Source organism: Sardina pilchardus, chromosome 16 (genome assembly GCF_963854185.1).
Source record: "Sardina pilchardus chromosome 16, fSarPil1.1, whole genome shotgun sequence".
NCBI lineage: Eukaryota > Metazoa > Chordata > Actinopteri > Clupeiformes > Clupeidae > Sardina > Sardina pilchardus.
This window is the reverse complement of record NC_085009.1, coordinates 24,791,452-24,803,845: the sequence shown is the minus strand read 5'-3', so window position 1 is coordinate 24,803,845 and position 12,394 is coordinate 24,791,452. Positions and strand designations below refer to the sequence as shown.

Genomic DNA, 12,394 nt, shown 5'->3' with positions numbered 1-12,394 from the left:
GAATGGAAAAAAGAAGGGGTCCAAGCACTGATCCCTGAGGTACACCTGTGGTGATACCTGTCCTTGCCATTCAGTGTGGGTGAATGTCCTTTGAGGTACAGTAGGATGCAAACCAATAAAGAGCTTTCCCAGAAATTCCTCAGATAATGTAGACAGGAGATGGTCATGGTTCACTTGGCCAAAGGCTTGATAAGTCAAGTCATTTTGTATGAGAATTGTATGAGTGTTGCTCACTGTTGTGTTTAGTTTGGTGTTTGGTTGAAATATCAACAGATGTGATGACAATCAGTAGTGCCTCCAGTTTCTTTACATTTAATAAACAGTGTCTGAGGAAAAAAAGAACTTGAAAAGAAACATTTTAGCTTTTAAAATTGGTATATCCAACTTGACTGACCAACTGCCTGGTCATTGTGACTGACCAACAGACCAATTCCTTTTTTGTAGTTTTCCTAACATTACACTACACAATTTGTATTTAAAAATGTCTTCATTCATATATTTGGGGAAATTATATCTATAATAAGCATGTGATACATCCGGGATTTGAGGGAGAGACTGATTTGAGGGAGAATGATACAACTGTTACACAAATTAGCTGTAGTGTGTTAATTAGTAGGAGCTTAGAATGATGTTGAATTTTTCACCATGACAAATGTTCCTGTTACAGTAGATCACAGAGCATGGTCTACATCTCTCTCTCTCTCTCTCTCTCTCTCTCTCTCTTTCTCTCTCTCTCTCACTCTCTTTCTCTCTCTCTCTGTCTGTTTCACTCCCTCATTCTTTCCCTCTAACACACAATGAAAACGATGAAAAGGCATGTAACCATAGTGACGATGAAGATCAAAAAATAAAATGGGATTGTTAGCATTCTGAACATGAGACGTGTAAGTAGGTTACTGAGCTGTTATCACACACACACACACACACACACACACACACACACACACACAGGTTTTTATGCCACTGTCTGACCTACTTTCAACTCCAGGCCCAAGCCCTCACCTACAGTATAGGTTTCCTGGTAAGAGTTGGGGGTATTTGTGTTAGTGAGATTTGTGACATGTAATGAGTGAGAGGAAGAGATAAACCATGAGAGAGAGAGAGTGATGGAGAGAGAGAGAAAGATAGATAGAGAGAGGGAGAGTGTGGTAGATAAAGGGAAAGAGAGAGAGATAAGGAGATAGAGTCAGACTGTATGTAGAGAGCATGGTAATAAAGTCATGGCAGTTATTAGGGGTGTGATAAGGTATAGACAGAAAGAGAGACAGAAATTGTGTGGGTGCTCTGAATATGTTTGTTTATATTATCGTATGTATATTCTGTGTCCTTGTTATGCCCATCTGACTTATTAGAGAAAGACAGAGTGGACTGCTCCTTGGACACTATGAAAATGTTTATTTAAATATACTGTATGTCTAAACTATTGCAATGGATTTTTATTTGGGCTACCTGTTTATATTGTGAGACCTTTACAGGCGAGTTATAGTTTTGCAAAAAGACTCTTTGAGATCTACACATTGTGTTTTGTACTGTATGTGAAAACTGTTTAAGGTTTTGCCAAAAAGGTGATTGATTCAAGATTTGTGTTCAGGCAACTGAGATTTTGGTTTAGAGAATGGAGTTTATTGTGTTAACAATTGAGAAAAAATGAATTGTGATATCTGTACATTGTTTTGGACAAAAGCTAAAACTTTAAACATAAACATTTGCACAGAGGGAGATGGAGAGAGAGATAGAGAGAAAGAGAGAGGGGAGTGTGAGTGACAGAGCAAGAGAGAGAGAGTGAGAGAAATAGAGAGAGATGGAGAGAGACAGAGACAGATAGAGGGAGAGATATATATAGAGAAGGAGATGGAAGGAGACAGAGAGATAGATAGAGAGAAAGAGAGAGAGAAATGGGGTGATGTGATGTGCTGCTGGTTGGTAATCGCATGACAGCACAGAACACATTAACACTAATGACACAAAAGGCTCAGTCTCCATATTTTCTTCAGTAAGAAGCGAGAGGTGCAGGAGTGAGTCACATACACACACACACACACACATGCACACTCACACACTCACACACACACACACACACACACACACACACACACACACACACACACACACACACACACACACACATTTTATACAGAGAGAAAAAGAGAAAGAAAGAGCAAGAGAAAGAGAGAGGGAGAGTGTGTGCTATACGTGTCGAGTGGAATAAAAAAAAGTAGAGGGGAATGGAGAAGTGGAGGATAAGAAGGAGAGGAGAGGAGAGGAGGATATGAGTGTGTTGGAGTGACGCACACACACTCACAGAAGGCCTGCTATCTGTTATGGGAATAATCAATCTGATACAACCGTGCTCTGGTCGGAGTTAGAATAGAATAGAATATATACTTTTTTGATCCCGTGAGGGAAATTCAGTTCTCTGCATTTAACCCAATTCAACCAAAGTGGTGAACATACACAGCACACACACAGTGAGGTGAATCACACACCAACCCAGAGCAGTGAGATGCCTGCCCAACTAGCGGCGCTTAGGGAGCAGTGAGGGGTTACAGTAGGTGCCTTGCTCAAGGGCACTTCAGCCATGGTGGACTGGTCGGAGATCGAACCGGCAACCTTCCGGTTATAAGCCCGATGCGCTAACCAGTACACCACGGCTGCCCCGTGGAGTTTACTCCATTTATTCAACAAACAAACAACCTCACACACTCAATCTCACACTCACGCAGTCTCACACTCACGCAGTCTCACACTCACTGATTTAGGATTCTATATTGGCAACCAGAAACATTATGTGACCTTGCCAGGCGAAACCAGTCGCTTTGGTAAAATTTACAAAATTAAGGTATAAACTAAGCTTCCCAACGATATGTATATCGAGGGTATTACAAAGGCTATCGCTAAGATAACCACTTTCAAAGGTGGTTATCTTTATATTGCATCGAGCATAAAGCGACTGGTTTTGCCTTGCAGAGTCACATGGTCAGTGGCAAAAAGCCAGTCAGCGAAGCATTTTGAAAGAATCGGCTTGTTTGCGAGACTGGAACCTGTTTTTCACTACATGCGTTCTGCACTTGCTTATTCTAACTCAAAGGCAAAGTGAAACTATCATCACCATGGTCCAAAACAGTTCTACGCAGTTATTTGCTTTCACTGTTACAGTAATTGACAAGAGGTTACAATCGAAAACATAGCCTGAAATAAAAGTAACCAGTACCCCAATAATGTTTGAATGACTGAGTAAAAATCCTCAGGATGTTTATCCTGCAGAGTAGCTGTTTGGGACTGCTTTCCTAGGGCTGCTTCCATCTTGTGACAGACAGGGCATCCTCAGCTGTGCTTTACATGCGCCTTTCGCTAGCGTAATGATTTTTAGAGAGGGTAAGAGGCAATTTTTGGATCGCCAGACTACACCTTCTACCACACCCCTAGGCGCAGGGCTTGATAAAAATGCACAAAATCTGCCACTGACTGGTTGCAAGATAAGAATAAGCTTTATGTTGTGCTTTGCGCCACTTTGTGCCATGTTTCTGATCGCCAAAATAGAGCCCTTACAGTTTTTCACAATTGCTAGAACACCTTTTTCAGAACTCTTTACCTTTTTCTCAAAACTGTGAACACAAAACTCATTTCTCAAACTACATTCTCGAAACCCTTCAATCTTGTTGCAAAACTGAACAATAACCTCAAAACACTTTTAACTTTGCTCAAAACTAACTAATGGTCTCAAATCATTGAACACATCAGGCAAAATTACACTCCTGCAGAGCAGTGATAAGACAATACACCAAACAATGGAAGACACAGTTTTCAGGGCAGGGTTTATGGCTCCTGGAGGAATTGTATTCATTCTACAGTTTTTCACAATTGCTAGAACACCTTTTTCAGAACTCTTTACCTTTTTCTCAAAACTGTGAACACAAAACTCATTTCTCAAACTACATTCTCGAAACCCTTCAATCTTGTTGCAAAACTGAACAATCACCTCAAAACACTTTTAACTTTGCTCAAAACTAACTAATGGTCTCAAATCATTGAACACATCAGGCAAAATTACACTCCTGCAGAGCAGTGATAAGACAATACACCAAACAATGGAAGACACAGTTTTCAGGGCAGGGTTTATGGCTCCTGGAGGAATTGTATTCATTCTAATTTGAAAAATAAAATATCACAATGAAAATAAAGAATAAGGACTTATATCACTCTCTACTATCCTCTAGCCTATATGAAGATATAAATCAATAGTTTTGTAAGTGAACAGAATGACAGGCCAATACTGTACTGAATATGATTTGTACAGTGATGCCACAGACTCTGATAGTACTGTAAGTATGCAATACTGTAATATTGTATTGTGCCTAAATTTAGACTTACTTGGACATACTGATAACTCAGCTCTTTCACTCTCTCAGAGTTGAGCTCAAAGGGTAGTGTAAGTGTGTAACAGTGATGTTCAGTGATTACTTACTGTAATGGACATTTACGCTATTTCTCTTCTGTAGTCTGAATCTTTGGATTATTGACGCCACAGAGAAACCACTGATGTTGGGTTGGACCATGAAGTCCTGCTTCTCTCATTGGCATTCCATGAACCAGAACATGGTCAATGATTGTTGCCCAAATATCATCATTTACAGTATTGCAACTATTGGGACTCTCTGTCTTTCTCTTCATCCTCTTCCTCCTACCTGCACCCTCCTCTTCCTTGTACTCCACTTCTACTGTAACACACACTTGTTGTCCCCTGCGTCTCTGTCAACTCTGAACTGACATATTGGTTGTCACATCATTAGACAGAAGTGTTATCAATTTTGAGTGGTAGTGTTCAAATGGAGACAACTGTGCACTAATTGTGTTCAACTTCTGCGTTGTTTGGTTATCAATATAATTAAGAAGTGCATCAGAATGCACAATGTGTTCACAGTTTTGCAAAAAGGGTTAATGAGTTTGGTAAAATGGGTGAAAGTGGGTGAAAGTAGTCTATGGTTTTGCCAAAAAAGGGAGTAATTCAACAAATGTGTTCAGGCATTTGAGAATTTGATTCAGAGAATGGGGTTTAGTGTTTGAGCAACTGTGAAAAACTGTAATTTGAAAAATAAAATATCACAATGAAAATAAAGAATAAGGACTTACAGTATATCACTCTCTACTCATATCCTCTAGCCTATATGAAGATATACATCAATAGTTTTGAAAGTGAACAGAAAGACAGGCCTATACTGTACTGAATATGATTTGTACTGTGATGCCACAGACTCTGATAGTACTGTAAGTATGCAATACTGTAATATTGTATTGTGCCTAAATTTAGACTTACTTGGACATACTGATAACTCAGCTCTTTCACTCTCTCAGAGTTGAGCTCAAAGGGTAGTAAGTGTGTAACAGTGGATGTTCAGTGATTACTGTACTGTATGATAATGGACATTTACGCTATTTCTCTTCTGTAGTCTGAATCTTTGGATTATTGACGCCACAGAGAAACCACTGATGTTGGGTTGGACCATGAAGTCCTGCTTCTCTCATTGGCATTCCATGAACCAGAACATGGTCAATGATTGTTGCCCAAATATCATCATATTGCAACTCTTGGGACTGTCTTTCTCTTCATCCTCTTCCTCCTACCTGCACCCTCCTCTTCCTTGTACCCCACTTCTACTGTAACACACACTTGTTGTCCCCTGCGTCTCTGTCAACTCTGAACTGACTTATATTGGTTGTCACATCATTAGACAGAAGTGTTATCAATTTTGAGTGGTAGTGTTCAAATGGAGACAACTGTGCACTAATTGTGTTCAACTTCTGCGTTGTTTGGTTATCAATATAATTAAGAAGTGCATCAGAATTCACAATGTGTTCACAGTTTTGCAAAAAGGGTTAATGAGTTTGGTAAAATGGGTGAAAGTGGGTGAAAGTAGTCTATGGTTTTGCCAAAAAAGGGAGTAATTTAACAAATGTGTTCAGGCATTTGAGAATTTGATTCAGAGAATGGGGTTTAGTGTTCGAGCAACTGTGAAAAACTGTAATCACTCACACAGTCACTTACTCACTGATGTGCCTGCCATAAAATGAAAACAAACAATCGGACACCAGTGCGAAGAAGAGAAGACACATTCGCAGAAGGCCTGCTATCTGTTGTGGGAATAATCGACACACTGAGCTTTAGTCGGAGATTACTCCATTTACTCAACAACTCGACTGACTGGCTCACTCAGGAGGAGAAGAGAAGAGATGAGAATAGAATTGAGGAGAAGAGAAGATATGAGAAGAGAAGTGAGGAGAAGAGAGGAGGAGAAGAGAAGATATGAGAATAGAAGTGAGGAGAAGAGAGGAGGAGAAGAAAAGAGATGAGAATAGAATTGAGGAGAAGAGAAGTGAGGAGAAGAGAAGATATGAGAATATAAGTGAGGAGAAGAGAGGAGGAGAAGAAGATAAGTGAGGAGAAGAGAGGAGGAGAAGAGAAGATATGAGAAGAAGAGAAGTGAGGAGAAGAGAGAGCAGAGGATGTAAGCTTTGCTCCAGCCTTCCAGCTCAATAGCGTTTGTCCTTGGCTCTGCTGCCTGACGCCTTTGTGCTGGCTCTACGAGCCCTAAGACTTGGGTTATATAAAGCACCTTGAGACAGTGCTCAGTGCTAATGGGGCTCTGGGAGCACCTCACACTGACATTAGATAACAGATCCGCTTGGATTATCACTCTGTAACAACTTCACCGTTATGAAACTACGGAGGGGAGAAGAGGACAAAAAGCTGAAGAGTTATGGGTTTTGGCATGAGAGGGAAATATTATGGATTGATCAATCGATCCACATATCAATCAATCAATCAATCAATCAATCAATCAATCTGCAGCATCTATATCTATCTATCTATCTATCTAACTATCTACAGTACCTACCTACCTGTCTGTCTGTCTGTCTGTCTGTATCTCACATCAAAGTAATTTCCCTTGTCCTACGTTGTCAGTGTGCCTTCCAAGCCTGTCTCTGACGTTTACTGTAAGTGGATCAATCAAACTAAATGAAAGGCAATCTGTGTCTGGGAATGACATGCATTATACGCTCTAAAACAATCTTCATTGTCATTTATTTCATAGATTACAGCTAATCAAGATACTGTGTACAGTGTACTGTTGCCACTGTGCGTTGTGGTTGTTTTCTGCTTTATCCTGGAGTTTATAACAGCACAGTTACAACTAGAAAAGCTCTCTATAACAAGTTGGATACATTGGATAGTTGAATATATCCTCCTCTCTTTAGCTCAGAGGAGCCCACGGTTTCCAAATATAATTGCAGAATTTGATTCGTCTAACCACAGGACCCTTTTGCACTGTTGCATCAGTCCACATGGTTCTTTGCAGAGTTTACACTAGGATTTGTGAATGGAGCAGCAAACTGCGCTCATAGACAATGGTTATCAGAAGTTTTCCCGAGCCCATACAATGATTTTCTTTACAGAAAAAAGTCTTAATGCAGTGGTGGTTTTACTGTAATGCAGTGCCATCTTAGGTCCAAAAGGCCATGGCTATCAATTCATGAAATTGTTTTTTTTTTTTTTTTCAAATGTGTTCCTTAGTTTAAAGGTTTCCCTGGATTCTATGAGATTAGATATGAGATTCTATGTGATAGGCCTATATGTACTGTAGATTATGAAATCCTCAAATCCTTTGAAATTTCATGATAAGAAACATTATTCTTGTATTGTTTCATCATTTTCGCTCACAGGTTTAGTGATGAATACCTACACATCTTTACTTCTTAGAGACTCATTGTGATGCTTTTTTTTTTAAAAAAAATCTCCATTCATGGTTTTTATCCACATTTATGATAATTACTTGTGAAATATTCCTCCTTTTGTTGTCTGTATCACTTTTCCTGCCTTTTGTTGCCCTTGTCCCAACTTTTCTGTTGCTGGCATCAAATTAATAATGTCCCTTTAATTTCCACAAAGTAGTCAAATGTTTCTCCTTCAATAGCTGATATGTTGTCTTTGAACTATTCTCAATTAAATATATAGGGTTGACATGAATCGTAAATCATAGCATTCCCTCTTTTTATTCACATTTTACAAAGTGTCCCAACTTTTTCGGTGTCGCTTGTTGAGTAAGGCAGGGATCACATAGGACATAATTCAGCGGCAGTGGTAAGCGTAATGCAACGCACAGACCATAATAATTCTAAATGTGTTCTCTTTCGTTCCTAAGTTACACAAACACTCACAAAAAAAGGCGTTGAATGCCAGTGGAAAATGGCAGACGAATAAGAACAAGGAGTCTCTCTGAGTAATACAACCTGAACACTGTGACCTGACAGGCTGGGCTCTGAAGGTCCGTCTGACACGGTGCCACAACACGTCAAACCACTTGTGCACACTGTGGTGTTGTCAACTGTGTTGTTAAAGAGAAAGAGAGAGAGAGAGAGAGAGAGAGAGAGAGTAGGTAAGCATTGATTGAAAGAAAAGGGAGAGAAAGAAACAGATGGAGAGAGGAGGGGATGAAGAGTTGAGTGTGTGATTTGAGAAAGCAGGAAATAAGAGAGAGAGAGAGAGAGAGAGAGAGAGAGAGCGTCACTCAGCCAATGTAGTGATGTTTTTTGTTTTACATATCCAGATTGTATACTGGCGTATAGGTAATCACCGTATTAACAAGTATGACATTTAAATTTCAATGGCTTCATCAGTGGACTGAATACACACACACACACACACACACACACACACACACACACACACACACACACACACACACACAATAGCATACATGTTTCAGGCTGATGTGACGGCAGCTGAGAGCTTGCAGCAGATGTTTGCAGATTGTCTGAAGTGAAGTGATGCGTAATGATGATAGTGAGCTTCTTCTCCTACGTCACATGTAGCTTCATAATTAAGCATAGCTGCTATTATTAGGAACTCATGTTAATCGTGCGCAGCATCCACTTTGCTCTGTGAATCATCAGCACAAGAGAGAGAGAGAGAGTGGGGAATTTTGAGATTTGTCTCTGGCGCCACCTGCTGGTGATGGGATGGTACTACAATATAGTAACAACTAGGCCTCCGCCCTCCCAACATAATTGCGTGCAAGCCAAAGCAGACATACACACGGACTTGGACTCTGGTACTGTATACATATAGATAAATAAGTAGACAAAGGCACAGGCACAGACACAGACACACACACACACACACACACACACACACACACACACACACACACACACACTCACACACACACACACACACACACACAGTCCTGAATGAACTGAAGCTGTCCAGAGTAATCCGCCTACTATATTTCTTACATTTGCCCTTGTTTATAAAGACTTTATACAACCAGTGAAGTATGAAGTGTCTCTGTCAATATTAGCATTGGTTTTTCCATGCAGCAAGTTACAGGCACACTTTGTCTCCCCCTGCAGGTCTGTCGATGGCAGTGCGGCACAGTGCCCTTTACTCTGGCCTATCAGGGTTCAATGGTGCACTGGGCTGCATGGCGGTGGGCGGGCTCTTCTTCACCTTCAGCTGGCGGACACACCTTTTCGCCATCGCCAGCGGTAACAAGTGACCTTACAGTACCTAATCCACTCTGTTCATGTCTAAAATCTCTCCACTTAACCCTTCAAGGAGCTAGTCAACACACGTAGTGTCAATAGATTATTGCGGATGTTAAACATGTAAAAGCCTGTTTATCTTAATACTGTTGGATCTTTATTCAGTTCTTTCATTCATCCTGGATCTGGTGTAAATCCACAGCAAATCAGGACCAAATTACCAACAGATCAGCTTTAATTCAGAGTCAATTCAGAGTCAAATCAGCTCCATATCAGGGCCAGATGAGGCCCACACTTGGGCCAGAGCCAGAGTAGCATCAGAGGTTGTGTGACTGTGGGCACTGGCATGACTGTGATCTATGAGATTTGAATCTGTGTCTGTGTCTCGTTTCCTCCCTTTAGCATTCATGTCAGCATATACAGACATCGCCCTGAGCAATCTACTGGGCACCGTAAGTACACACACACACACACACACACACAAACACACACACACACACACACACACACACACACGCACAGACACACACACACACACACACACACACACACACACACACACACACACACACACACACATACAGACACACAGACACAGACACAGACACAGACACAGACACAGACACAGACACAGACACAGACACACAGACACAGACACAGACACAGACACACACACACACACACACACACACACACACACACACACACATACAGACACACACACACACACACAATCTGCACTACCTTGACAACACAGTGCCTGCAATCCCCACAAAATCCTTCTCATCCGCAGGTGGGCCTCCCAGCATGCAGCTGGGGCGCGACGCTCATAGCCACCCTGATGCTGCTGTTGACGGCGCGCCACCTGTCCGCGTACAGGATCGCCATTGGTCGAGTGGGCTCACCGGAACACAACCTGGTCACGCACAGACACTGGGAGGAAGGGGCCAAAGAGGACAGCACCGATGTGTGACCTGTGACACACACACACACACACACACACACACACACACACACACACACACACACACACACACACAGAGACACACACCCATACACAGACACACACACACACACACACATACACTAGCGTACACACACACACACACACACACACACACACAGAGGGAGAGATAGAGAGAGAGATTACCAGTGACACCTTCCAGAGAAATGCACCAAAAACGAAAACTTCCCTGCCAAGTTTTCTCTGGGATTCTCCCTATCTACTCTTTCGGCAGAATGACACGGTCGATAACCATCTTTATTCCAGCACATGCAGATGTTACAGCAGTGGTCCTCGAACTTTTTTTGTCCCTACTTTGGAGGTGGGGAATTTTCAAGCCCTATCTGACCCCATTAACCTGGCAAAATATTAATGTTTTGCTGCATTTTGGTTCCATGTTACATTTCCAGTCTCTCTGGATCAGATGTTACTTTAATTTACAGTATACTATTTTGTTTTGAATCTATAATCTTCCTTGTTAAACAAGAAAGTCATTAATAAAGCTAGGCACAAAGGGGGCTAGAGCGCTCGTACCATATATGGGTCCGAGTGCCCACGGGGACCCAGGTTCGAATCCGGCCTGTGGTCATGTCCCGATCCCGGCCCATCTCTTTCTCCCACTTGTTTCCTGTCTACCTCTTCACTGTCCTATAACAAAAAGGCCAAAAAGTATACTTTAAAAAAATAAAAATAGGCGCAAAAAAGTCCCCCTGTTCACCATGCCCCACCTGTCATGTCTCTATTCCGCTCCACACTTTGAGACCCACTGTGCTTCAGTGAGGTTCCTCTTAAAAGTAATGAGCCGGGGGGGCGCTCTGGCGCAACAGGCTACAGCTTCCGTGCCGCATATGGGACCGAGTGCCTGTGGGGACCGAGGTTCGAGTCCGACCTGTGGTCATTTTCCAATCCCACCCCATCTCTCTCTCCAGCTTATGTCCTGTCTCTCTCCACTGTCCCAAAGAAATAAAGGCAAAAAGCCCAAAAAATAAACCAACAAAAAAAAATAGTGAATGAGCCAATTTGACTCCTGCGTAAACCCCTCATTAAGAATAAAACAAACAAAAAAAGCAAAGCAAAAAACAAACAGGCAAGTTCTGGTGGCATTCAGACACTATCCTCACCTTCCCCCTCTGATGCAGGTTCACACACCAGATACTCTAGTGTACACAAACTCACTGAACTGAACTTTTTGCATGCACTGAACACGGTTATCGGTGTAAGACACACAAATCTGACATAAAGTACATGGGGGTTGATCCCAAATGTCTTCTCATGCCTCTTCAATTGCCTGCAGAAGAGGCATGCTGGCGTGTGGTTGGCGATCATATACTTTCCACCGCCATGCAGAAAATAATTCCTCGACTGCATTTAGAAAGGGGCCGTAAGGGGGCAGGTATATAACTTGATATATGAAATTGATATGGTTGTTGAACCAATCTCAGACCAGAGCAGCCCTGATGTCATCTGAGGTCCTTGTCTTTGTCCTTGTCCTCTTCCACGTCCGACAGCTCAACTCTTACTCTCATTGGGTGCCTCTCATTTGGTCTTTTATACACCCTCCCTTCCTTCCTTGATCCTCATTCTCACTGATCTAGATAAAGAATGATGGGGCGGCAACAATGGGATCTATCTAGTGCTAGTTATAGATCAGTGGGAACGCCCCTGAGGATAAAGCATCGAGGATTGAGGAGAGATGTTGAGAGGCACCCATAATCTCCATGCTTGCTACAGTAAGTTCTCAAAATGGCTTACCTGAGGCCTACAGTATTTGTAGTGCTAAGGTTCAGACCGATTTTCTGTGCAAGGGTTTTCAGGTGTATAAGTAAGGACCTACAATTGGCAGATGAGTTT

The 12,394-nt window shown here is 41.9% G+C and overlaps 1 protein-coding gene across 2 annotated transcripts in view; it reads left to right on the top strand.

Annotated features, from left to right (window-relative positions):
• The window catches only part of si:dkey-183c6.7 (urea transporter 1), a 25,843-nt gene extending 15,239 nt beyond the window's left edge, over positions 1-10,604 (top strand). The window contains exons 7-9 of one of the 2 annotated variants that reach the window (XM_062517041.1): positions 9,409-9,543; positions 9,943-9,992; positions 10,334-10,601. In XM_062517041.1, coding sequence (XP_062373025.1) covers positions 9,409-9,543; positions 9,943-9,992; positions 10,334-10,513 — 365 coding nt within the window. In that variant the 3' untranslated portion in view covers positions 10,514-10,601. Of the gene's footprint in view, positions 1-9,408; positions 9,544-9,942; positions 9,993-10,333 lie in introns of both variants that reach the window. The other variant, XM_062517042.1, reaches the window with a different exon arrangement.
• Positions 10,605-12,394: the final 1,790 nt, after the last annotated feature.